The following is a 27,132-nucleotide window of genomic DNA, read 5'->3' as shown; positions in this document are numbered from 1 at the left end:
TTCACAGGGTGTGTTTAATCAATTAATCAATAAGTAGCTACATGTATCGTGCAGGTGTTGCAAACTTGCCAAAACAACAACCCATTCAGTGTTTCCAAAATAGCAATTCCAGAGATCGATGTGGATTTATTATCTTTACACATCCCAGAATTTGTGCACAAGCCCAAACTACGCGGACCTTTCTCTTGGTCTAAAAGGACACTTTGTGGAGTCTTCTTAATTTATTTGTACTTTCCACAACACATCTGCAGAGTTAAAAGCACTTTTCATTAAACCTATTAATGGACTGCACTTTTATCTTTAACAGCCTCTATTTCATCTGCATCGGGGGTAAGAGCAGTACTTTGTCATAATGTCACATGAGCTCAATATTTTACATCCTTTAAACCGTTTCACTCAGTAAATTGAAATCCAGACACAGACTTAATGAGAATGTTTATTCAAAGACTCCTCTATCCCCTTGGCCACTGTTTTATTGTTAGTTTACACCATATTCTTTGAGACAACACTTTGAACCCAAATCAGGCTTTGAAAAGTAAAGAAACAGTTCACCCAAAAATTAAGATTCTTAATTTACTTAAGAATTTCAAATATCGTACAACAGCTACTCATGAGACACACAAGAACCAATGAGATTTGAAATTACCATATTTGAAAGCTGCCATGTTTGGATTTAGGTTGTTTGTTTGTTCTCGCACAAACATATTAACTTCAAAAGACATTTACTGACATGCTAGAACCTTCTGTATTACTTTTATAATGGTTGTGTGTGCTTTTTGGAGCTTTACCATTTGATAAAATAACATTTTAATATAAAGTTTTGAACTGAAGAAAGGAACTCAAGGGATGGAAAGAGGGCTAGTAAATTATAAGAATTGTCATTTTTGGGTGAACTGTACCATTTATTTCTTAAAGGTAACATTAGGGTTATCAATTACATCAATATTTATGCTCCAGATACAGAACTGTAATTGTTTGATTTAAGGACAAATTGTCATTGCGTCATATTTACCCCTACCAACACTGTAAAATGAAAGCATTACATGAACCTCTGTAATTGGGCCAAACCCAGTTTCTAAATTGTGTTACTAGATGTCTTTAATCAGTGAACAACAGTATTGTTATTGTCAAGCACATCACATATGAAATGTAGCTCTGTTTATCATTCTCAGAATTTCCAAAGATAGATGCTGGACCAGTGACATTACTGAATGCATCTAAAGAAACTTCAGATTAAGATGCTATATTACAGATTAAACAAAATCAATGTAAATACTGCACCTCACCAAATAAGTCAAACATTTAAGGGTTGAGCTATAATCAAACCTACAATATTTGTTTGTGTAGCTGGTGGGTTTGGCAATGGGCTTTGGTTGAACGGAAGCCATTTTGAACATTCTACAGGTAAAATTCAGTCCATCTTAAATTCCAAGTCTTTGTCTCAATCCACGAAGCTACTACTCACTTTGAAATACTTAAATCATAAAATGAGTTTACACAGTCATAATATTATGAAAGCATTCGGTAAGCAGAAATATGTACAACCACTTAATTGTTTACATACATTTGCTGAACACTCAACAATTACAATGATTTTAAATTGAAAAATGCGAATGTGTGGGAAAAAGGTGCGTGGTTGTCTTCATACTGGCATTTTCAACAAAAAACTGTCAAATTCACATCACACGTGTACAGTGGGTGAGTATTTAGCATGCTATTTTTAGCAATGACAGGATTATATTTTGCCGTCTGGGAAGCATTAGCCTACAGTTTTAAATTGGTAAATATTTACAACAGTTTTACTAAATAACCAGAACGATTACATAGACATTTTGTGCAGATTTGACCTACTATAACTATATTTACCTGCATTAATAATAAGTGAAGGCAATAGGCTGTTATAACCTGTCAGTGTGGCAAAAAGGCATGTGCATACATGGTTCTCTTGTGAGAGTACAACAGTCTTTTCCGGTTTGAAGGTGGCACATGGTCATCTGTCGTAACTGTTTTTCAGAGAATGTCTTGCATATTGTCTTGAATGTGGGGCGCCAACAGAAAACTTCATGACAGTCTGTGTGATGAATCATCCAAACGGCATAAGCAATGGATAATACAGCTGTACAAAAATATCAAAAATTGTACATTGCCTGTGGTGTGATTAGGTCCGTGTTCTAGTGTCTTTCAATAGTTCATGGGTAACTGTGAGTGTTTTCTCAAATAGGTAAAACTTCTACTACATTGGCAAGCACAGAACTGAGGTAAAGAGAATAACGTCCATTACCACCATTGTCTTTACCCAGCAGTGGCCTTATACATACAAGCCCGGAAATGTGGACATGTCAGGTTTTACGCTTCATGTTTCTCACTTGACTTCACAGGCATTGGTGGTGCTTGACCTTGTGTCTGTGGAGAGCAGGAGACCATGGGACTCGGGATGTAGTTGAAGGGAGTAACCCTGACAGCTTTACTAGGAGAGCTCTGACGGAAATGGCCAACCCCACCACTATGGGTACTTTCCACTGACTGAAAGGTAGATGTTGATGCTGTGCTGTAGTTCTTGAGGGATCCATCTGAATCCACATCTTGTAGGTTATTCCCAAAGGCAGTGCTTATTTTTCTGGGGATGGCCATCGTTGTGACCTCCGTAATGCCAAGGCCATTTTCAATTGTGGGGGAGGTACTTGAGTTTGTTTTGTTGGCTGAGAAGTCCTCTGTTTGAACAATTGCGTCGCTTGTTTTCCGTGATGCCAGAGTAATAGTTGGAAGTTTTCTTGGTAGGGGTGGTGGCATCTGTTTGGTACCCTCAGGTGAAGGCAACAGAGGCAATGCAGTGGACGGTAGAGTGCTCTTTAATATCTGTGGAACATCCTCATCCCGAATCCTTCTCCAGGTCACTTTGTCAGTACTTCGTGATGCAGCTCTATCTGTGTTTCGCAGTCCAACTCTTTGCTGCTTCTGACTTATGTTCCTTTCACTCTTAGCTCGTCCACTTGAGTCAGAAGATGAGGAACGTAGAGAAGAGCAACTGGTGACTCGACTTAAGATATTTATACTGGGTGAAGAAGAGTATCTCTTGAAGGTATCATCCCTCTTCTCTCTTTGCTTTGTCCCAGGTGTATTCCTTTGCTGTGCCCTGCAAGGACTTTCTGAGCTTGTTCGTCTAGCTGGACGTTTCACAGTGACATTTCTGTCAATGGAGGTGGCTCTTGACAGAGCCGTGCCTTGTCTGAAAACCCCTTGTTCCTGTATTGGTCTTTGTCCTTGAGTCACAAGCATTCTTCTTGGACCCTGAACTTCTTCCTTCAGCTCTTGACAACGAGAGGAGCATAGGAAGACCGCTGGAGCCCCTGGACCTGCTCTTCGAGGTGAGGCATGCTGCGATGTAGGAACAGAGCGTGAACAAGAAGCATCGTGTCTTGAGACTTTTGACGATTCCTTGATGAACGTCAGTTGTCTGAGATAGCTATTCCGGTCTGATTCTCCACTGCTTGAATGACTAGATGCCATGCAAACCAGATCCATTCGGTGTGCTGGTAAGATTCTTTTCCCTGACATCTGGGTGTTTTGTCTGCTGATGCCAGAGGGCTGGTTGGTTACTAAAGGTGAAATGTTTCTTGTTTGCTTTGCTGGATTCTGCATGAATGGTATTCTGACAGGGGATTTCTGAGTTTTCTTGTCTACGGGAGATCTAGCTTGATTGGTGTTTGGAATGCTTACCCTTTTCTCCGGTGGACTGCATGGCGCAGATGCCACTTTTTCTTGATGTTGTTTAATTGGTTGTGTTGGAGAAGTTCCTTTTTTCTGAGGACACCTGGAAGGAGTTGAACTCTGAGATGATCCAGATGATGAACTCTTTGGTATCCTGGCAGGAGGTGTTGAACTTCTCTTGGGCAATGACAACTGTGTCGAGTCAAGTGGATGGCCCAGTCTGTGAAGGCTTCTTGATCTGTGTTGAGCTAGATTTGGATTTTTGGGGGCGTCTGATTTCGGTGTAACTTTTTTGGGTGTTGGTGCTGGTCTTTGAGAGAGGGTCATCTCCTTCTTAGGTGTGTATATCACTGTTCTACCCCTGAAGACCATGGGTAAGTTTGGAACAGGTTTCCTAGGGGCAAAATCAAGTGGCTTGTTAGCCTTTTTATCATCTTTAAAAACCTTCTTCTCTTTAGGAGTAAAGCTCGAAGCAGAGATAAAAGACATAACTGATTCAGACTCTGATGATGGTTCCTGGGACTTCGAAGCTTGCAACTTTGTAATGATGGTATTTGCTCCTTCTTGAATTGCTCTCCATTCAACACTGTTAAGGTCAGAGTCTTTGTCTGATACCATATCATCACTGTCAAAGTCATCTTCTGGGCACACTTGCTCTGTGGCCTTCTGAGAGGCAGTTTTCTGTTTGTGCTTTTTCTCAGCCTTCTTTTTTCTGGCAGCTTGTCTTTTCTTATGCTGAGGCATTGCAGATGTTATGCATTTGACCAAAAGATCATCCTCTGAGTCCATGCTGACTGAGCTTGGTGAACTGTTCTCTTCATACTTGTTTTGCTGACATTTCAAAGGGTACTGACCAGGTTTGCATGTTGTATTATTTCTATTCCTCACCCATGTATGCTGCACATTTTCATGATGTTCCTCAAAGTCTGCATCACTCAAAGAGCTTAGAGAGGAACTTAAAGAGTAACATGGGGGTGCGTCTTCTAAAACCAGATTTTGCTTAATCCTCTGAAAACCTTTTTGGCGGGACTGGTAACTGTTGGCTTGATCTTGTATATTTGCATTGTGTATCATGTTAGTCCGGCCTGATTCACGCTGTAGTTTTCGTCCAGTTCTATTCATCAGTCCGTTCTGTCTATCCATTTTATTGTTGTAAATGGCCATTTCTGAAGATGCTGGGTGATGCCTTGACTGAAAGGCTAAAGTGTTTTCCTGGGCATGACTCAGAGAGCAGGATTTCTTATTTTGGTACACATCAGTGCCTTGTTTCCTTAAGGGAATATCTAACTGTGGCATGCTTTGTGACAGATTTTGCCCTTGCCCTTGTCGAACTGGAGATTGACTTTGAATTCTTTGTTGGGTCAGTTTTGCTGCCATCTCTTTACTTTGTGTAAGTAATCTTTGAGTGGGAACCATGTGTCTGATTGTTTTGTTAAGTTGGTTTGGCTTTATTTGAGACTGACATGCTAATTTAGTTGGTTTGTGAAAGCGAGAGAACATGCGTAGCTCTTCGATTCTTTTGGTTTCTATATCAACAAGCTCCTGTGTCTCTTTGCTTCTTGACCTCCAGTCCTTTATTCCTTTAGTTCTGACTGGATATTGTAGGGTTTCGTCACTTAATGAAGTGGTGCTTGAGAAATTGATTTGGGTTCCTTCAGCAGAATCAGTGTAGGAGGAATCATCATGATAGATTTCGTTTGCATACATTCCGAATTTTTGTCCAGGACACATTTGGCTGTTTCTATTCTGCAGCACCATATACACCGGTAGTGGCACAGATTTTCGACCCTGCATGTTGAGAACTTGGTTTGACAAGGTGGGCATCATAGTAGGTCTTACCTTCTTAAACCTGGAAGGCATGGCAGAATTGATGCACTCTTTGAGGATTTCAATGTCATCGTCTGAGTTGCCTTCACTGTATTGGTCTTGGTCATCCATATCCTCCTCCTTCCCAGAATCCTCTGGATCATTGTCTTGTTGGTTTAGCAAAGGAGTAAGCTTGAGCTCCACGTCTTTCTGGACGTAGTGCTCATGCAGAGGTAGAGCACTTAGACTTGAGGCACATGAGAAATTCTCAATTGGTTTTTCCACAGTGAAATAAATCATTGTGTCCAAATCTGGTGGTAGGTTAAACCTTTCCTTAAAGTCAGCGATTTCCATAAACTTGCGTAAGCTGTTTTCCCATTGGCTTCCTACACCTAGAGTCTGTGTCTCTGGCCCAACTGATTCTGTGCAACATGGAGTTTTGCTGCGACTTGGTGGCATTGTTTGACCAGGGCTGTCTGGTAGGTCACTGGGGCTAACAGTACCACTAATCATTTCACTGCACGGATCACTCTGAATAGAACTGGCTATTGAGGGGGATTCAAAGCTGCCAAGTGAGCTCACAGAACTACATCGGCTCATTACAAGTGGCGTATCATGAATGTAGTTTTCTGAAGAGCTGGATGGTGTCCTGTCCTCAAGAATTATCGGAGATACTCCTCTATAGAACCTCTTTTCATTGTTAATTGTACAAGTGATCTCAACAGGATCAGAGCTGCTGTTATTGGTTGGACATGTTTTCTGATCAGTAACTAACAACTGGCTGTCACTCAAGTCATCAAGTGTCTCATCCTCTTCGTCTTTTCTTTCATCATTCACATCTTCCACCTCTATGATTTCTAGAGAGGAGTCACTCTCTAGCTCGTTGTCAGTATGACTCTGCCCATCAAGGGCTCCATCCCCAGAAGACAAAGATGACAGAGAGCTACAGCGTGAGAAGCAAATTGGAGTGTTTTCTACAGAATACTTCTGAGGTGTCTCCAGCTGTCCTATTGTGGGGCTTCTTGCAGAACATATTGGGGACAATTTGCTAATACTTCCACCAGTCATCACTGTTGGAACCCAAGCTTGCCTGCGCATTGCTTGTGCTGCCTGTACATTAATTGAAGTCTGTGCAACAGCAAACTTAGCAACACTCTGGATCAGTGGAACATGTTGGTAGGAGGGAGAGAGCTTGACAGTTGGTATACTGGTATCAAAGGACAACTTGGTTGATACGGTTGCTGGTGTTGCTATAGGTTCTTGGCTCTTTTCTGTATCTGTGGAAGCTAATTCAGGCAAAGCGGCATCTTTGTTAGTCTCAAAATCTCTCTCAGGGATCTCATTTTGACAAATGATTCTTGACAAATGATTCATGCCACTGTTCATTGGTTCCTCGTGAGCCACCTTCAGGTCAAGTTTATTTGGACGTCGTTGTTCGGTCGCCCTCTCAGGTGTATGAGTCTGGTCCTGACTGCCACAATAGCCATCACTGATGCTACCACTGTTAAGGCTGTCATTGGATAAACTTGAGTTTGCCATTTTGAGACGCAAGAAGGCCTGTGCTCTGCTAAGACGCTCCTTAGGTGAAAAAGCAGTGGTATCAGAGAAATGGCAAGGGGAGCACGAAATGGCTCTTGCCTCATGAAGTTCATCCGGCCCATAATTCCAATCCAAAAAATGATCTTCTGAACTAAGACTGAAACTGTCTTCTGAAGATGTATGCATGGTAATATCTTCTACCAGCTTGTCAATTTTAGCCACAGTGTTGGTGATCTTCTTGGCTAATTTCTCAGCTGCAACCGTCACTTCATCATCAGGTGATTGTGACCTTTTATTGTCAGTTTGAAGGGGCTCAATGTCTTGTTCAGGCTCCCCCTCTCGCTTTCGAGGCTGAGCCTGAAGGAAGTTAGAATTGTTCAAGAACATTGAAAGCATGGAGAAGGTCCCCGTGTCCAGGCTGCTGGACACATTAGGTGCCTCATCGTCATCAAAACAACCAGAATCTGAAGCATAATCCTTTGCAAGGCTCTCAATGTGCCGCAGTGGTTTGTTTATACTCTGATGTTTGAAATTTTGCTTCTCTATTGAATCGAATGTCTCTGCCAGGTGTTTAGCATCTAACTCTGCCTCCAGTGCTTTCTGCTTTCTCATGTAGAGAGACGGCATACAGGATCCTGGGGATATAACAGCAGTATCCTTATATTTGAAGGGACGATTTGTGAGGAGGTTCCGCAGAGCTGCAGCACTTCCCATGGCTATCATTTTGTGCTTTGAGTGGATGAGATTGCGCAGCATGCTCACAGCTCCAAGGTCCCACAGTAATTCCTGGTCTTTTGGATTTCGTGCTGATAGGTTCCAGAGGGTTCCACATGCATTGCTTACAATGGTAAGGCTATGGGATCGCAAGTGCTGTAGCAGAGTCTGAAGACAGTTATAATCCCTGAGGATTTGCCTGAGGATGAAATGGTGTGATGTGATTAGTACTATGAAGGATCACTCTGCTTTTGATGTAAATGCAAATGTAAATGCGCGTGAGACCTGTAATCATCTCGGGTAGCAATAAGGCTGGACACGTTACGCAAGATGCCTCCACCGCTCTCAATAATGGCCAGTGAGTTGGTTTGACATCGATAAGTCAACGTGCTAACCAAAAAGCCAAGAGCACCATCAACAGAGCAGATTGCCACTTTATTCTCTGTGCTGTGTGCGGACAGATTCCACAATGCACTCAGGACACTCTTTAAGGTGGATTCCTGTAGCGAAGAACACGAAGAATTACTTGTTAAATGTAATGAAAGGTAACTGTCACAAATTTACTTATAAAATAACTACTGAGTTAAAACAATTCGTAATATTATAGAAATCCTGGTACCTTTGTAGCCTGCAGTGCACAGGTCATAAGTCCTGAAACACTGCCGACGTCCCGTAGAGCTCTCTTGCTGTTGATATCAGCACGCCAAGACAAGTTTCTCAAGATACTTGATACCACCTAAAATCAAATCACAGAGATGTTCGGGGGGCAAAGCAACGAATACTCGCTGAAACTTCTGGACTATGAGATAATAAAGAAACGATTAAATGCCTTATTGTTCTAAAATTTGTTTTTATACCTGCTGCAACTCCTCATTGTCAGATGCAAGTTGTGCAACTATGGCTTGAAGGCAGGTTTTCTTTGAGCAAAGTGTAGCCTGAAAAGAAAAAAGCCAATGTTATAAATATAACAAGAACACAAATACTTAAGCTTTAAAAAATCCTCTATGTCTTGGATATACATTTGCATGTTATTGCATAGCCTATAATAGTGCAATACAATCGAAACTATAAAACAAACTAATATAAAAAAAAACTAAAAATATAAAGAAAATAATGCAAAATAGTTTCATGACTGGTGAAACTATTTCTGTCTAGTAAACACAAGTGTGGTAATATTAAGAGACTGAAGTCTGAACGCTTATGTTTATCTAAAAAGAAGTCCAAATTTGATTGAAATTTTTGAATGTTGTGTTTTGAAATGTACCTTATTTACAACGTCACCATACGTAAGGTTAGTTAGTGCCATTCCAGCGTACCGCCGCAGGGCCATATTGATTGGTTCATTCTGCATACCATATAATTCCTGGTCCAGCTGCATTAGTTCTGCAATGGCTTGCAGGCCCCCTGAAAGATGCACAAACAAGCATTTTCAATGCAACCCGTTGAGTATTACTTCACTGTGAAAATGTTTATTTACAACTGCAGCACACAGCATTGCTCTCTAGTGTAATTACAGAAACTATACTTCCTTCCCGTACCTAGTTCATTCATTGCCCTGCGGTATTCCTCCTCAAAAGATAACTTCATTATTGCACACAAGGCTTGGCAAATCTGAGGATCCACTGGCTCAGGGATTTCTGTGATGTGATCAAAGAAAATATCACATACTGTCATTATGTTAATGTGTAGAGTAAAATTAAAATTCAGTACATTTATTTTTAAAAACCCAGGATATTATTGACTTCGCCAGGACTCACCTGTGGTCTTGATACCACCAGGTGAGGGGGTTCCCAAATGATTCTCAATCCAGTCCCATCCATTCTCGCAGTGTGATCGGATCTGCTCCAGTATGTGCAGGACCCTCATCTCACGGCGAGCCTGACCTTCATCTGGCTGTGAGTACACAATGTTGTGCAGGGCAGCACTAGCTCTAGAACGGGCTTCTCGACTGTATCCCCCGGTTCCAGCCACCTCGCCGGTGCCCCCCTCGTGTAGTATTTGCACAAGCAGTGGGACGCAGCCAGACTTGCGCATGGCGATGCAGCTCTCCTGTGAGCTTGACATCGCCAGCAGTGTGCGGGACATCTCCTCTCGATCTCTGGAGGCCAGCATAGACAACAGCCAAAACACCATCTCTACCTACAGTACAAACACAATATTACTATGGTATATTAACTGTATACTTTACAAACAACATGCACGGGTATTTTAAGTTATTCTTGTGTTTACAACAAATTATTTGAAAACTGCATAGAGTGGTCAGAGACAAACCAGAGTTAAGGGCGAAAATTATACAGATTAAACAGAAACAGTGTTTAAAATGAAGGGTAATGTCCCTGTAGGTATTAAAGGCAAAGTTCACCCAAAAAGGAAATTTTTGTCATATACTCACCCTCAAGTTTCAGATCTGTATACATTTATTAATTTTATTACACACAAAAGCAAATATTTAAAAAAATGTGTGAAACAGTTCTGGGTCACCATTGACTACTACAGTAGTTTTGTTTCCTACTATAGGAGTCAATAGTGCCCCAGAACTGTTTGTTTACAAACATTCCTCCAAACATCTTCTCTTGTGTTACAGGTTTAAAGCAACTTGAGGGAGAGTAAATGATGACATACGTTTCATTTTTGAGTGAACAATCCCTTTCATTTTGCATAAAAAATGAAACCATTTAAAGTAATTTCTATCAATACATTTACTGTATATCTTATGCATTATTTACAGCACAGATTGAATTTACAGCTTGCTGCCATGTTTGAAAGTGAAAACGGATTTCATCTCAAGGAAATTTGGATAATGGTCTTACTTTGCTCCCTGCTTCTCCAGGGGCCTCCGAAGTACCAGCATTTCCAGTATCCATGTCAGGAGCAGAAGCTTTTGAGAAGCACTCTGTGCTCTGTGGAGAGAGAAAACATGATTTGTTCATTCGTGCTACTAATAAAATTAGGTTTGTGTGTCAGTTCTGATCTGTGATTATTTCTCGATAAATCTAAACTACATTGCAAGAGTGCATAGATCATTTGCCATATTTTTAAGATGGAAATCTGGGTAGAGCATGTAAGCACCATCTGCATGTGGGGAGTGAATCAGCACCATTGCCAAAGCACTTGATTCATTCTTTCATGCTCAAGCCCGTCACTATGGTAACTCCTGGCACCAGCTATCCACATGCTGCTGATCTATGGAGCAGTCATCCAATAGAGTGCTGGGAAAGATTTACTCTTCCTTAGTTTAAACTATCAAACAGAAATCATGACTTACAAAATCAATGAAATAAAGTGAAGAATCTGAAATTATTGCGTGAATTTTTCTCATATTTGCATTACAATCAGGTACAGTTGCCCCCAAAACTGCGACAACTTGTAAATGACATTCAAGTGTCTCACAGTATTAAAAGGAGAGAAAAGCTTATTGGTAAGTCTGCTGTACATAATTCACAATAATTCATTTTAATAATGAATGGACAATAATAATAATACATGTTATCCAGTATAATATGACGAACACATATATAAGCATGTGTTGTTAATAAATAGATACTTGAGCTGTGGGGGTACCTAAGAAGCAGACTATAAGATCTAAAATAGTTTAGAGCCTAAAATACACTAAATAGTATGTACAGTATGTCCCATAATTATCTAATAACGCATACAAATCAAATCTTGCGTCTTGTTTTTTTTAAACAGTAGGCAATGTGTCTCAGGAGTTTACTGTCAGTCTGGTGATGTGTTTGAGCACACAGATGAACTGTACTGCACTGGGAATCCCTTTAGAGCTTTACTTTGAAATGACAGCCCCACATTTGCCAAGCATCCCAGATACTGAGCACCCAATAGGAGAGGGTGAGCAGTGGGCATGTCCCCTGTTTTCTGCATAGCAACATTCCGTGCCAGTCTGTGCTTTAAGACAGTGCCAGGTGAGACCGAGAGGTACAGCTGTGCAAAGAAAAGCCTAGACGACTGTAAGACCTTCTTCACGGGTCAGTCAACAACAACAGTCAAACCTTTGGTAAGAGTTTACAGCATCTATATATTGCTCTCTGTATCATTTTACCATATTGAGGAATAGGATATCTTACAAAAATCTTGTCTGTAGCATATTGATACAGTATAACCAATTAACTGAGAAAAAGTAAATAATAAATCAAAGGGGCATTTCTTCTCTCATAATATGTGGGACTGTAAATTACAATAACTATTATTTTGTTGCATTAATAATTTATTTTAATTTATATATATATATTATATATATCTTTTTATTTCTAAGAAAATTTGAAGGCTTATTTGATGTTATTATTGACTACTTACTATTAAATTTTAGCATGTTTTTGAATTTTAAGATATTTTAATATATAGACAGATTATAATAAACAAACTGATAAATTGTCAAGAGGATTAAAAAAAGTTTAAAACTTATTTTTCTTTTGAAGAACACATTTTAAAAATGTAATGATTTAATATAATAAATATATTTGAAGGAAAATGTATTTACTGTATGTACAATATTTATGACAAAAATACTACTTTACAAGTTGATTATTTATAGAAATAATTAAATGTAAATGATGAAATGGGGGAGCTATACATGTTTTTGAAAAACAGTTTTAAAATGTATTAACTATGTACAGTATATATATATATATAATTAAATACGATAAAAATAATATATATATTAATAATAATATATTTAAAAAAATGTTATTGAGCGCAAAAATAAGCGAACTAATTCACTAGTTATTTATTTAAAAAATAATGAATGTAAATGATAAAATGGCAGATGGAGTTGACTCACCTGAGTCTCTGTTATAGCGCTCTTCTCCTGTGGACCTCGTGAGCTTTGGACCTCCTGCAACTCTTTCTCCAGCTGCTCCAACCGAGCAACACGGATCTAAATGCAGATGCACATGTAGTTATTATTGACCGATTATTGAGACACAATAAGCCATGAAGTTTGGTTTCCGCGTGATGTGCTGATGACAAACACGTGACACTTAAGATGGATTTATAGCTAGTTCTTTGTTGATGAAAATGTAATGCTAAATCTGTAATCTGCTCTTACTTGTGTTCTCTGAACCATCTCATCGCTGGTGCCGAAACGTTCCTCCATAACAGAGCGCAGTTGCTGGGCTTCAAACTCCAGCTGCTGACGAATAAAATCTACCTGCATGGAAAACTGTGATGAACAGAAAAATGTTTTTACTGCATGCGTTATCATTCTTTTAACATTTTAAGCAAATCTAAACCTCTTGAGATGTCATAAGTCACAAAGCCCCAGAGAAACATATGGTAGTGGTTAAGTTGCAGTTAAAGGAATAATTCATGTCGTGATGACAACTTTTAATTTTTGACAGCCATTGATCATGATGGCATCAGCTCAGTCCCATCAGATGAACTAATTCAGTAAAAAATGCTTTACCGTATCAAGCCGGGGCAGATCAGCCAGTTTCTGAGACAAACTCTGGAGCTGTGAGTAATACCACCGCTGCTCATTCTCTTCTTTTTCTGTTTCACTCAGCAACATAGACCTACAACACAAATAGACAGACTCCTTAATACTCAATTAAAGGGATAGTTCATCCAAAAATGAAAATTCTGTCATCATTTACTCACGCTCATGTAATTTCATACCTGTATAAATGACTTTGTTCCGATGAACACAAAGAAAGATATTTGGAAGAATGTTAATAATTTTCAGTTTCGGGACATCGTTGACTACCATAGTGGGAAAAAATTACAATGGTAGTCAAAGGTGCCCGAGAACTCTTCAATTCTCCATGTGAAATTCTCCAAAATATCTTATTTTGTGTTGACCAGAACAAAAAAGTGCAATATTTTTTTCCTACTATGGTAGTGGATGATGTCCCAGAACTGAAAATTGCTAGCATTCTTCCAAATATCTTTGTGTTCATTTGGAACAAAGAACTGTATACATGTTTGAAACAACCTGAGGGTGAGTAAATGATGACAGATTTTTCATTTTTGGATGAACTGTTCCTTTAATACAGGAAATACTGAAGATAAAACTGCTCATCAAGCCAAGTCACAGATTCTTTAAGGAAACAATAACACTTAACTAAAGAAACAGTGTTTATCTCACCTCTCTTTACACAGTTCCTCCAAATGCTGGACAGTGACACGGCCTTCTCCAGGTCCCTGATGAGGGTGCGTGGGGTGTATGGCCGTACCCTCTCCAGATGCAGATGAGGACTGGCGGGACGATGGACAGATGGGGCTCCAGGATCTGCCGATGCTGAGTCTCTCCTCCCCTTCCCCTACCTGACCCGCCATCATCTCTGGAAACGCACGCAGGTTGTGAGGCTGGTACTTGAGTTCATAGTAGTTGGTCAAGTCCATATGCAGCTCTAAAGGAACAAACAGGTACAGTAAATAACAATACTGATATTTATACAGACACTTTTGACATGAGCATGCCACTTTTTAAATAAATCAAGAATATTACCTCATTCATTTAACAAATGCATCAGTAAATAACATTAAAAGAATTAGGATTTTAGATATTAATAAATGCAAAATAAATAGTTCTGACTGCGTGAAGAAGTGGGTACCTTTGAGCTGGTCCAGCACATCACTTCTGCCCGATGAGGCGAGAGTTCCTGCCTCCTGCTCCAGTTTAGTCTGCAGCTGCCTCAGAACCTCCTACAACAAACAAAAACACAGATAGGCGGCCGTCAGCGCTTGCCTGGAGTCCATTTTAGCACAAAATAACCAAGAGAAGAGCAGAACAGCATCTTCTCTCTCATATGGAGGTATAACATGAAAACCAGATGACCTCATCTTTATAATGCTTTCATCTGCTCTGATGCAGTCAGTGATTTTCAGGCTTTAGTGAGGATTACACAGAGCATCTGGACATGTGGGCCACAGTGAAATCATGGGATATCATTGCTGGTCTGGAATCAGTTTTTGATGCTTTTGTTTTAAAATAGTTTTAAGGCATTACAGCTGCATAAAACAGCTGGATCACCTTGTACAATGGGAAAAACATGAGTTTTTATTTTAGAAGTCCTATTTTTATACACTATAGATAAACATGCATTACTGTGTGTTTCAAATGTCAATTTAGGACAAACTCAAACAAGCAAAAACAAAGCAGTTGATTCTTAATGAGCTCTTCAGAGGTTTCACTCCCCACAGGATTAATGTCTCCAAGCATAGTCATATTGACAAAACAGGCATGAATCTGCACCCCATTACCAGCAAAACCGATTGATTGAATTATAGTGCAGTTCTGTGCGATGTGAGTTTTTACCTTGTATTCAATGGATACTGTATGTAGAATTTGTTTGTGATTTAATTGAGTATTATCGTGGTGAAGCTGTGGTGTGGTGTGAAGTGATTTATTCTACGCATTTATCTGTACTGTATCAGAATGTTTTCACTTTGGAAAATGTCTTTACTTTTGGATTTTACTTCACTACATTCCAAAGCATAATATAGTACTTTTTACTCCACTAAATTTCATATACATTTTTTATCTTTAGTTCTTAAGTACATTGTAAATCCAGTACTTCCTGCATTTTTTTTTTTAGTAAAACACTTGTAAAAGTAAAAAAGTACTAGATTTTAATGTACTTAAGTATTCAAGGTAAAAATGACATGCATTTATGAAAAGTAGTGAAGTGAAAGACAATGATAACAATTTAATGTGAAAAAAAGATAAAAAATACTTTAGTACTGTTCACCTCTGTCTTTATGGCAGTCCATTGATTTAAATAAATCTATTCATTAAATAAAACTACATATGCCAATTCATGCATCAAATTGATTAAATTACAATTAACCAAATGTATTAATTAAAAAGCTTACTAATAAACACAAAAACATTTACAAAAACATTTCAATTACACAAATTGCACATACTCAGATACAATGTATAGTATAATGCAATGTAATTCGCTTTGGATAAAAGCGTCTGCCAAATGCATAAATGTAAATGTAAATTATATCAAGTTACATTATATTCAGTACATTATGTTGCATGTCATGTTTTTTTGTCATTTCCCAATACTTAATCACAATAAAGTAATATGTTAAACTGACAGCCCTATTATAATGCAGAATATGATAGGAATTGGACACACCCACTTTACTGGAACTCAAAAACTGAAGCAATATCAAGCTCATATGACATCAAACATCTGCAACTTAAGACTCAGGGTCAATAATGATAAAATAACCTCCATTAACCTTCTGTTCAGCTTTAAGCAATAACAAAGACTGGAATGAGCAACAGTGAATTTAAAATGCACTCAGGCATCATTCAACTCAGGGATGCTGGACATTTACCATTAGAGTCTCGTCCCCCGACATTTTGTAGAAAGTGGGTCATGACTAAGGCAAGATTACGCAGCACACTGCTCAACACGCCTGGCAGTATTTACAGTATATACTGTACATCATATATGTGAGCAAAACTGACTAAAACATTAACAAACACTGAACAGATTCAATTTCTCAGTGATTAAATTAAGTACAGTATGTAAAGTTCAACTAAAAGCAAACCTCTTATTTTCAGTTTAATAATCATATAGTCATCTAAGCTTCACTCACCTTCATGTCTGAGGTTTCATTCTCCAGCTTGGACAGGTGATGTGAGTTGTCCTGAAGCTCACGTCGCAGGTGAGAGTTCTCCTGACGGAGATCCTCCACCTGACGCACCAGCTGGTCATAGGAGGCCGTCGGGTACGACATCATCACACGATGGGATCCCTGAGAAGGTCAGAGAGCAGGGGTCAGAGTTCAGTTTAATGTCTGCAGGAATTCCATTTAGAGGGGTGGTGTGTACACGACACTATACAGTCAACAGATCACAGTAAATCACAACACCCCACGAGTGCCCAAAAGACCCCTGCTGGAAAAAACAGCTTAAAGTGGTCATGCTGGGTTTTGAAACATGACATCTGTTTATTCGGTGCTTGTAGAAATGTTTTCACCCTTAGACACACACAACTGTAGGTCACAAATATTTATAAAATACCAGCAAATCACAGAAAAATTTACCAACATACAATATGTGGGAGTGGGACCCATTTATGAATGCTTATGCCTATGCTGAATCTCATAGGTTTTTTTATTTTTAGTACATTTTACAGTAAACATGTGTTAAGTATTTCTACATCATTTTCATGTCTGTATTGATTAAAAAAATTGCATAACGCCGTGAATTTTTATTTGTTAATCTATAACCACCTTAGTAGACAAACATATTGCTGCTGCCCTTCTGAAACCTTTTATCTCCATATTTCGTGATTTTGTTTTTGCCATGAATCATTATTATTAGTCACCCTTCATGATTGTCACTGTATTTAAACAATAAAAAGTATTAAAAGTGCTTCCCAACTTTGACAACACAGTATTTAATCATTTAAAAAGTACTTTTTCCTTTTCCTGAAAAACAGCACATTCGGACATCCAAAGTTTTGGAATGCATCTATTATGAATTATGTAAAACCCTTTAAGATGGTGTTAAAGTTGGATCTTCTAGAACAGTGGTTCTCAAACTGGGGGCCGTGGCCCCCTGGGGGGCCCCAAGATGGATCCAGGGGGGCCACAGATTTTGTGGCATTTTATGAAATATAGAAATTTATCATAGATTTTATGCAATCAAACATCAGAAAAATGACACCACCAAACAAAATAATTGAGGTTCCAGCATTGTATAACTGAATGTTTTTGGTTGAATTAAAATTCTAAATTTAAGATTATACGTCTTTATATGGGGGGCCGCAAAGCGATGCACTTAACACAAAGGGGGCCTTACAAAGAAAAAGTTTGAGAACCACTGTTCTAGAATATATTGACCAAATTAAAAATAGAGAAAAAAAAACAATTTCAGCTCTCGCAGCACTACAGTAGGAAGGTTTATTTCATCACACCCAAACACTGGAGGTCTACTGTATAAATACAGTACATACATAGGCGTAATTTGGACAGGTGGGACACGCCCCCACCACTTTTTGGAAGAAATTAAGAAAGCGGAAGGTGTGTATTGCTTAGGGGCCATTAACATCTAAAACTCATGGAAAACACAGGATGCGCCGCTTTCTCACCATCTCCCATTGCTCACACTCGTAAGTATATTTGCGGAAGACAGAGAGCCCCCGACTCCAGAAATGCGGCCAGTATGAAATGAGCGCATCATCTGCGCTCACGGCACTTGCTTGTGCATCAATGGGCGGTCTGCCCAGCCCACTATATATGATAAATATTCCCAACGAGTTATTACAGAAACAATTTATTAAAGTATTGTTTTTGTCGTTTTTGTCCCCACCACTTTTCTAAACAAAGTTACGCCACAGAGTACATATAACCATCACTGGTGTGAATGTTGACAAGACTCATAACATCTCAGGAACATTTCATGGCAGCAAATGGCACAAAGGTGAATACATCATGTGCCAAATTCAGTTGATCTAAATCTGCACCACTGTTTCATCCATTACATTTGGCTGAACATGAATGCACTTCTTAGCTTTTCAGATTAGTTACTAAACAAGAGAAAGCTAAGCTGAACCCTGAAAGGCAAGTGAGCAACGGATCCATTGATACTTAACTAAATCATGTTTAATGTTTAACAGTATAAAACATTACTCATATACCATCTATGCTATATACAGCATTTAAAGGGACTATTTGATCTGATAATTGCAAAGCCATATCTGGTAAGTAGACACAAATCAAATCTTTAAGCTTGTGAATGACCAGGTCCCAAAAACCAGGATCAAGCCATCTGTCTGTATGAGCAGAGCCTCCGTGTGTGTGTGAAATGACAGGTTTGCATTATTCACGGCTGTTAATTCTCTGTGACTGGTGCCAGCAGCTCCTCTATTGACCATCCCCCACATTACAGTCCAAACCATAAACACATCAAACCTTTATATCCCCCCACTCGCTCACTCACTCGTTTCCATCCTCTACTGTCTCCCTGCTTTTCCTCGTCTCTCCAATGATACACATGCACATATCCCTCAAGCCAGCAGCATGTCTACATTGGTTTCTGTGAACTGTTCTCTTTCAACAAAGCTGGGAGTTTAAGGCGATAGCCTGTACCTTGATATAAACCTCAGTCTGCCGCTTAGAATACCACCTAAGGTGAATGATTCAAAGACACAGCCAAACACATCTTAAAGGGATAGTTCACCCAAAAATTTAAATTCTGTCATCATTTACTCACCCTCTTCAAATTCCAAACCTGTATGACTTTCTTTTATCTGCGGAACACAAAAGAAGATATTTTGAAGAATGTTGGTAACCAAATAACAACAGGCCTCCATTGACTTCCATTGCATGGACACAAAACCACTGAGACATTTCTCAAAATACCTTCTTTTGTGTTCCACAGAAAAAAAGAGTCATGTGCAGGGTTGAACGACATGAGGATGAATAAATGATGCCAGAATCTTTATTTTTGGGTGAACACACCTCACATAGTCCAGAACATGTTAATGTACTCAAAGCACCCGACACAGCTTTACAGAAACTAAAACACCCAAATCCGTTTTAACACACCCTAACGCAGGCCAACAAAACCCACAAAGCTTGATACACGATAACAACCACACCCGAACAAAACATAACTCCATGTGACCGTTTTTAATAGATTTAATCTATTAAAATAAATACACTTCTGTTGGATCATTGTCTCAATGGAGATACCAGCACAGATAAAGAAATCCCAAGGCATTCACAACAATCACGACAATCCTCTAATTTTCTAAATTAAGTCTCTGTAATTCTCTTCTAACAGCCCTCTATTAGTCAAATAAAGATTTACTCACAAACAGGCCGTTGTGTTCTCCAGACTGAACAGATCCCAGTCTCAGCCGGTGTTAAACTACATTAACACATCCAGCACACAACCAGACCTATCTGGAGAACCACACGCCTTTATGCTCCATTGAAGTCCATCTGAGGACAGACTGGATTATGTAAAGATCCTGCACGACCCCAGAATCAATCCATTAAAATTCAGACGTATACAGATCAAGGCAGAAAACCAATTTTCTGGGAAAACAGAGGCCAGAGCGATGGCCTGTGGAGGTGCATATATGCTTTGTTGTGCTTTGATCAAATTTCGACTACTGTAGTTTATGAGGACACGTCAGTTCACACAGTAGAAGAAAATAAATTATTCTGAATAGTATCAACCAGAGCCATTGAAAAACAGAGTTGCGACACACTTTGACCTGGTCACACGGTTCCTGATGCGCTCAATAGTTCCAAATAAATCTGTGCTGTCAACCTATTTGAATGGATTTTAGCGGGACAGACAACAGCAACTATATTTGCATAACCTTTGCTAAATATATTAGCACATTTTGTACACTGAATACGACATTGACAACATTTATAGCAGCGTTTTGTCTGGGGAGTAATATGAATATAAGATCTATAAATATAAGATCTATGAATATAAGATATGTCCGCCAACTTGTTAAAATGTATAAACATGCCGTTATTTCACCAAATGTACAGCAAATGCGTTTGGGAGGCATTGAAATGAATGGGCTTCAGTGCAGTGTTTGGAACGACTGGTCACTCCATGACACGAGTTACTTCTGCAGACATTTCTTCCAACGGACGTCTATGCGAGTGTCATAACTCTGTTTTTCAACGGCCCTATCTACCAATTAACTGTACCCCATAAAGAAAAATAGATGTAAACATACTGAATAAAATCTAAAATGCAAAATGGTTTATGTGGAAGATGTGAAAGAGATAGAAAATATCATTATCTTAGTATTAAAAGATTAGAAGTCAAGGGTAGGTCACCATGACAGAAACCAAAATATCTGTTTTTATGTGTAAGATAAAAGGGGGGGAGAATCTTTGGGATAGAGAGACGTTTGATGATGAAGCAAGCGTGCCCATCCACAGGGATTCAAGCGCAGCTGGTTTATCTTTTTCATCTGGCTAGTTTTGTTCCACATCTAATAGGCCGAATACATGACCAGTTGGCCATGCAGAGATTTTAATTGGCTCCTGGAGGTGTTTCAATAACCATTACACTAATGGTGCCGGAAAGAAAACTGCAATCCTCCTTTTTCGTGTTTTGATGCTGCGTTTTATGTGCTGCGGTGAATGCTGCTGTTCAAAGATATGTCCCTCGAGGACAATAACTGAGAGAGCGTCAGAGAGCTGCCATTGCGGTGCAGCGGTTCTAGATGGTTACCATGGTAACAACCCATCCCTGTTCTGCTTCGGGAGGGAAAGTGCTAAAAATCACAGCATCTGAACTTAGGCTGTGACTGGAAATGAAGTGATACCCAATTTACAGTATGTCACCGTTTGATCTAACGCTGGGGTTTACAGCGGTACAGCACACCTCCCCTGGGTCACATAGCAAACTGAGCCGTTCCGATGTGTCGTTTATTGTCAGATAGAGGACGGATATACACAGAGGGCAGATGTCTCAGAATTAGCATGCTCAGATTCGCAATTGATTTATATGTATTGTCTGATTTGTTTTAGTGCCTGATTCACTAAAAGGAAAATAGATTCGTAGCTGAACACAATATAGTGCAACTACTTATTTTTGGAAATCGCCCCGCAGTGAGTGTTAGATACAGACTCTAGTGACTCATGCAGCAGAAAATTCTACTGATCACAGCGAGACACATTCAAAAAATGATTCATCGTTAGCAAACATGACCAATTACATGCACAACGGTTGGACAACCTTTGACCCCTGATGCATGCTCTGACTCATAATGTAAGTAATACAAACACAGTAAAGACACAGTAAAGAAGAACAACTGGAACAAACTGGTGGGCATTAGTCATGAAGAAGAGCGCGTTGGTAGCACTGGTTTACACTGTATATAAAGACAATTTTATATAAATACTGTATATAAAGACTTAATAAAGACAATTTTGGAGTTAAATAATTGAAGTGTAAAATAACTGATATAAATTCACTTTAGACACTCTAACAAAGCCTGACACTGCCTAAAACAGCACATCTTAAAGGGACAGTTCACCCAAAAATAAAAATTCTGTCATCATTTATTCACCCTCATGTCTTTCACATCCTGTTTATGAAGAAGATATTTTGAGAAATGTCTCTGTAGTTTTGTGTCCATACAATGGAAGTCAATGAGGGCCAACGTCACTGCTTACCAATGTTCTTCAAAAATCTTATTTTGTGCTTTGTAGAAGAAAGTCATACTAGTTTGAAATGACATAAGGGTAAATAATAAATAATTGTTATTTGGGGTAATCTGTCCCTAGCAGAACCTAATACACTGTAGCTCACACAGCTAAGCCCAGGGCAGCTCTGACCAACACAACAATAAAGAAACACAGCCTTACAACTGTAAGAAATAAATGGTTCGGTCAATATCAGTCATTGATTTGTTAAAAAATAATTAAAAATGTATTCGGACAGAATAATTGGTATTATGGATTATGCAGATTGTTTTTACTGGATGTGCTGCAGTAGACGCTGAACATTTTGTGTGAGATGCCTGTGACTGTGCTGTGCCCTAATGTCCTCCTTATTTGTGATATAACTTAAGCCTGAGGCTCTTCAGTCATGCACACAAAACAGCAAATACAACAGCAAAATACAATATAAAACAATATAATACATAATTATAATATAAAGTGCATAATCCCTACCCAAGTAAAAAATAAATATACTAAAATGTATTTGAAATACCATGTATTACAATACACTTAAAGAGCTAGCACCCAAAAATGAAAAATCTGTCATCATTTACTAACCTTCAAGTTGTTCTAAAACTGTATAAAATTCTTGGTTCTGTTGAACACAAAAGAAGATATTTTGAATAATGTGGGAAACTAAACAGTTCTGGGGAACTATTGACTACCATAGTATTTTTTGTTCTGTACTATGGAACTCCATAGTTCCCCAGAATTGTTTGGTTACAAGCATTCTTCCTAATATCTGTCCCGTTGTTTAGCAAAACAACACATATACAGTTTTAGAACAAACTGAGGGGTATGTAAATGGAATTTAAATTTTTGGGCGAACTATCGCTTTAAGTATATTTGATCGTGCTACAGTAGAACTATTGCAAGTATATACACTTTAAATATCTTGCATTTAAAGATTGATATTATTCAAAAATCATAGAATTCTTATCAAAAGTGACATTAAAACACATTTTAGGCCTAATATTAAGAAATGTACATTGTGTACAAGTAGAACTCCAAATAAAGTTCAATTATAATTTTAGACAATCAGTATACTCTTAAAAGAACCTTTTGGTTCCACAAAGAACCTTTAACATCTGAAGAACCTTTCTGTTTCACAAAAGGTTCTTTGTGGCAAAAAAAGGTTCTTCAGATTATAAAAAGTAAGAAAGAGATGGTTATTTAAAGAACCTTTGAATAAATGGTTCTTTGTGTAACACAAAATGGTTGCACAAAGGAATGGTAAAAATGATTTACTGAACCCCATCATGAGCTAGAGGCTTCAATTGATTTATTTCTTTTGAGAAATCAATAAATATTTCCACCAGGCTTGTCTGAAGGAAGCTCTTGCGATACACTGTATAAGCAGGCCACGGCAGCAGGATTGAGAACAAAGAAGATGGAGGAAGCCTACCCTCCTCCCCCCTCCACATCTATCTCCCAACAACCGTTCACTACTAGACCGTCTGGTTACCAAGGAAACAGCACCTGCAAAGGAAAGCAGGCCTGAGAATTCCAGATCTGAGCCAGCAGGTCATGTGTTTGGTTAAGAGACGGCATTAACAGCTTTACAGTAGTACTGTATATTGTGAACCGTTTGTATAAAATGGTTGCCAGAGAATTCAACCGTGAGCCAAGTGGGGAATAGTGGATGAGTGACTTTTTCAATGCATTTAATTAAATGATGTGCCCTGCTTTATAATCTAGGAGTGATTTGATTGAGATTATTTTATGAACCCACCGGTGAGCTGTTTTTTTTTAAAGCAAAGAAAAACAGAATAAAAAGGAGATACATTTTTTTTACTGTCGCAATTTATTTGGAAATTTTAACCACACACCACAATATATGAATGCCATTGTACTACAAATAAACAACATTTTTGTTTGGTTATTAATATATATGTTGTTTAAAAGATGCCAAATGTACATAATTTAATGAAACATGTTCATAGTAACTACACCTGCGATTACTGTTCATGTTCATTTTGCACATGCACTAAAAATGATTTTAGAGCAAGCTGATTAAAAATAAGGCCTCAGAAGTACAAAAAGATCCAGCATCATTTGATATTTTGATTTTTAAGTGCAGCAAATAGTCTCTGGGTTCTAGGTATGCGCAGAATTTCTCGTACAGATGACCCTTGTACGTACCGCAGTCTTCATGCAGATCCATCAATCAAGACTAGCTGACAAAATGTGTTTATAAAATAAGGTCACTGAATTATTCAGATGACCATAGGCCCGATAATAAAAATGACTCATGGAATGTTTACAACATCTAATGTTTGCTAAATGTAAAGCACAGCTGCAGCAACCTTCATTATATGCTTGCCAATAACCTTTGTTTGATATAACACAGCAGTTCCAATATATAAGACTGAAGGGTCTCAGATGTGCATGTACAGATAAATATTGTTTCAGGATCAGGTTCGAATGAAACAAACTATAATCTCCACATGACAAGTTTCAAGCCCTGAGCTGAGTTCTCAGATGTCTTTGAGCACTTATAAATAAATAAAAGCTTCTTTACAGCGATGCCACAGAAGAACCATTTTTGGTTCCACATAGAACCATTCAGTCAAAGGTTCTTTAAAGAACCATCTCTTTCTTACCTTCTTGTAATCTGAAGAACCTTTTTCACCACAAAGAACCTTTTGTGAAACAAAAAGGTTCTTCGAATGTTAAAGGTTCTTTATGGAACCATTTAGACAAAAAATGTTCTTCTATGGCATCGTGTGAAGCACCTTTATTTCTAAGAGTGTATGTAATCTCTCACTTTTTTTTATCTTGCTGACCACAACATGACTCAACCTTCAATAAGCTTAACTGGGATGTCATGCATATTATGATTTTGAGGAAAACAGGCTAATATTACACGTCAGTACAAAACAGACTCTTTGATTAAATGTAAAGAATAGAAGGAAAAGAACATTGCTTCCAATATTTCCCCCTCACTGTAGTCACAGTTTTAACACTTGAACCAGGCTGAATAGGCTGGCTCAATGGGGGGGGGTAATTACATATTTTTGTTGGGCAGATATTTATATTATTTAAGTATTTAAAATTTTTGTGTGATTAAATTAACAGATCATTGTGCAATAGATATTACAAATATGTCAAAAGTATTTAATAATAAGTATTTAATTTTTAATTATTTTAATTGTCAGTTGGATATTTTTGGAGGGATAACATCTGGGGGGGGAAACGCACCCCCTAGCAAACCCAGCCCTGCCCTGAACAGGAAAAAGCCTATATCAGTTTATGTATAATATTTGCAGTTTGCAATGTTAAAACAATGTCAATACAAATGTATTAAACTGACCTACAAGTAAATCATGGAAATTCTAAACATGAAATGTTTCTTCTGAAGTTAGGACTATAGATAAGATTTGTATCAACAAAACATATATTATAATCTTTCTACACACCCCTAAGCAAGACTTATATAATTGGTTTGAGAGAGAGAGAGCACCACCATCTTGTGTCTGAGTATTCAGTCAGAATTCACTATCCACTAACAGCACAAAGTAACAACTGTCACAATCTATAACACTCTATACAAAACATTACAGAAGCGGTTTGTGTTTTCAGTCTTTGTGGGGACCAATGTAACATGTGTGTCCACGGGACTGTTAATGCTAGTTGAAATCTCAGTAACTCATTTATCACAGATAAGGAAATTTTGTGTAAAGATCCAAAGTAGATGAACTTTAAGCTTTGGGCTTTATGGCCCTTTTGCCCCAGGCTTTACTTTTTTTATTGTGTAATGAAGAGCCTCCATTTCTGTCTTAACTAAAGATTATCAATGACGTATTGAAATGTCAATGACTGCAATATCACCTGCAACTGTAATAAGCATCATCACATTTTCTTTGTGCTCATGCAAAACACAGAGGCACATTCGCAAAAGAGCATACAAAACCCATTGCTTGCTTATCTGTCCATCAAAGGCATTACATTCCTAAAATCTGCTTCTTTAAAATAGTTTAAACCTTATATCATAAACTATAGAACGAAATGTATTTCAGATTTCTTAACACCAAATCGCATTACGCTCAGAATCCTCCAATATAAGTGCCTTTGATGTTTTATTTTTGACCTTGGCACTAGTATTTTGAATACCCACACGGAACAGAACGAAAAAATAACCCGAAAAACAGTAATTTGTCACAGTCATAAGAGGTTCATCTTAGTTGGCCTCGTTAAAGGATAACATTGGTGGGAATGCGTGAGCGCGAGCAGCCATCTCTCCCTCATAAATATTCTCATCAGGACCATCTGACTCACGGTAGTGTATGTTGTCCGTTACATTTCAACGCATAAAACATCAGCACACACGCATGTTAGGTGATAATAGGTCGTGCATGATTTCACATATAGGCTAATAGATTAAAGATGATCGGATCTTACCTCATTTTCGTGCAGCGTTGGTGGTATTTACTGGGCGTGGAGTCGCTGCTGTCTTTCTCTACGAGGACGATGCCTTGCGTTCAATGATGCTCCGCGCGCTCTGATGTCACGCAACGCAATGCTTTCTCTCTCCCTCTCCCACACACATACAGACATAGTGTTTCCCTCTCTCTCTGGCTTTGTCTTACAAGAACACTTAGTTTAACAGGAAAAATGTCTATCCATTGAGATTGTCAATGTATCTGAAGCTCTGCTGGTCAACGCTACTGCAATGGATGTAAATGTATATACATTTAAAATACCACGGAGCTGACGTAGGCTATACAAAAAATATTATCCTGATAACACATTACATTTAACTTATTTTAATTATTGATCACTGCCCTGCCAGTTTGGTTGGGGTATTTGCTAAAATAAATGTCCTTATTTATTGTTGTTATACAAGTTATACATCTTATAAATTTCTAAAAAATAAAGGTTCCTAAAAATGTTTTTTTTTGCCAGGCTGTAAGGTTCCATAAAAGCATCCACTGAACTCTTTCTGTTGCACAGACTAGGCCTATTCTACATATATTTAAAGAAATGCTTATTGATCATTTAATGTTGTTTGGGAACCAATCACGGTTCTTATGATTATGGCCTCGCTGCGTGTGTAGTGTATTTAATATTTAACAAACAAAAGCACAAGATTTGTGAGTTACTGGGATTCCCACTGCCTGTCTGTGACAGCTAGTCCGTCACCGCTGTTGTTTAAATGGTTTTTAAACGCTTTAC

The 27,132-nt window shown here is 38.4% G+C and overlaps 1 protein-coding gene across 2 annotated transcripts; it reads right to left on the bottom strand.

Moving 5' to 3' along the window:
- Nucleotides 1-422: 422 nt before the first annotated feature.
- Nucleotides 423-26,480, bottom strand: apc2 (APC regulator of WNT signaling pathway 2). 2 transcript variants are annotated; one of them, XM_057361956.1, is made up of 16 exons: nucleotides 26,359-26,461; nucleotides 23,363-23,436; nucleotides 16,342-16,500; nucleotides 14,337-14,427; nucleotides 13,868-14,132; nucleotides 13,187-13,295; nucleotides 12,830-12,943; nucleotides 12,563-12,658; nucleotides 10,578-10,667; nucleotides 9,525-9,906; nucleotides 9,306-9,404; nucleotides 9,032-9,171; nucleotides 8,625-8,702; nucleotides 8,387-8,503; nucleotides 8,053-8,267; nucleotides 423-7,966 (listed from the first exon to the last, which is right to left on the bottom strand). In XM_057361956.1, exons 3-16 carry the CDS (start codon nucleotides 16,483-16,485, stop codon nucleotides 2,347-2,349), a joined length of 7,560 nt encoding a protein of 2,519 aa, XP_057217939.1. In that variant the 5' UTR covers nucleotides 16,486-16,500; nucleotides 23,363-23,436; nucleotides 26,359-26,461; the 3' UTR covers nucleotides 423-2,346. The 2 variants fall into 2 exon arrangements, with proteins under 2 accessions (XP_057217939.1, XP_057217938.1); XM_057361955.1 differs by lacking the exon at nucleotides 23,363-23,436 and having other exon boundaries at nucleotides 26,359-26,480.
- Nucleotides 26,481-27,132: the final 652 nt, after the last annotated feature.

Source organism: Triplophysa rosa, linkage group LG20, assembly GCF_024868665.1.
Source record: "Triplophysa rosa linkage group LG20, Trosa_1v2, whole genome shotgun sequence".
NCBI lineage: Eukaryota > Metazoa > Chordata > Actinopteri > Cypriniformes > Nemacheilidae > Triplophysa > Triplophysa rosa.
The sequence above is the reverse complement of the archived record's forward strand: the minus strand, read 5'-3'. Positions and strand labels throughout refer to the sequence as shown.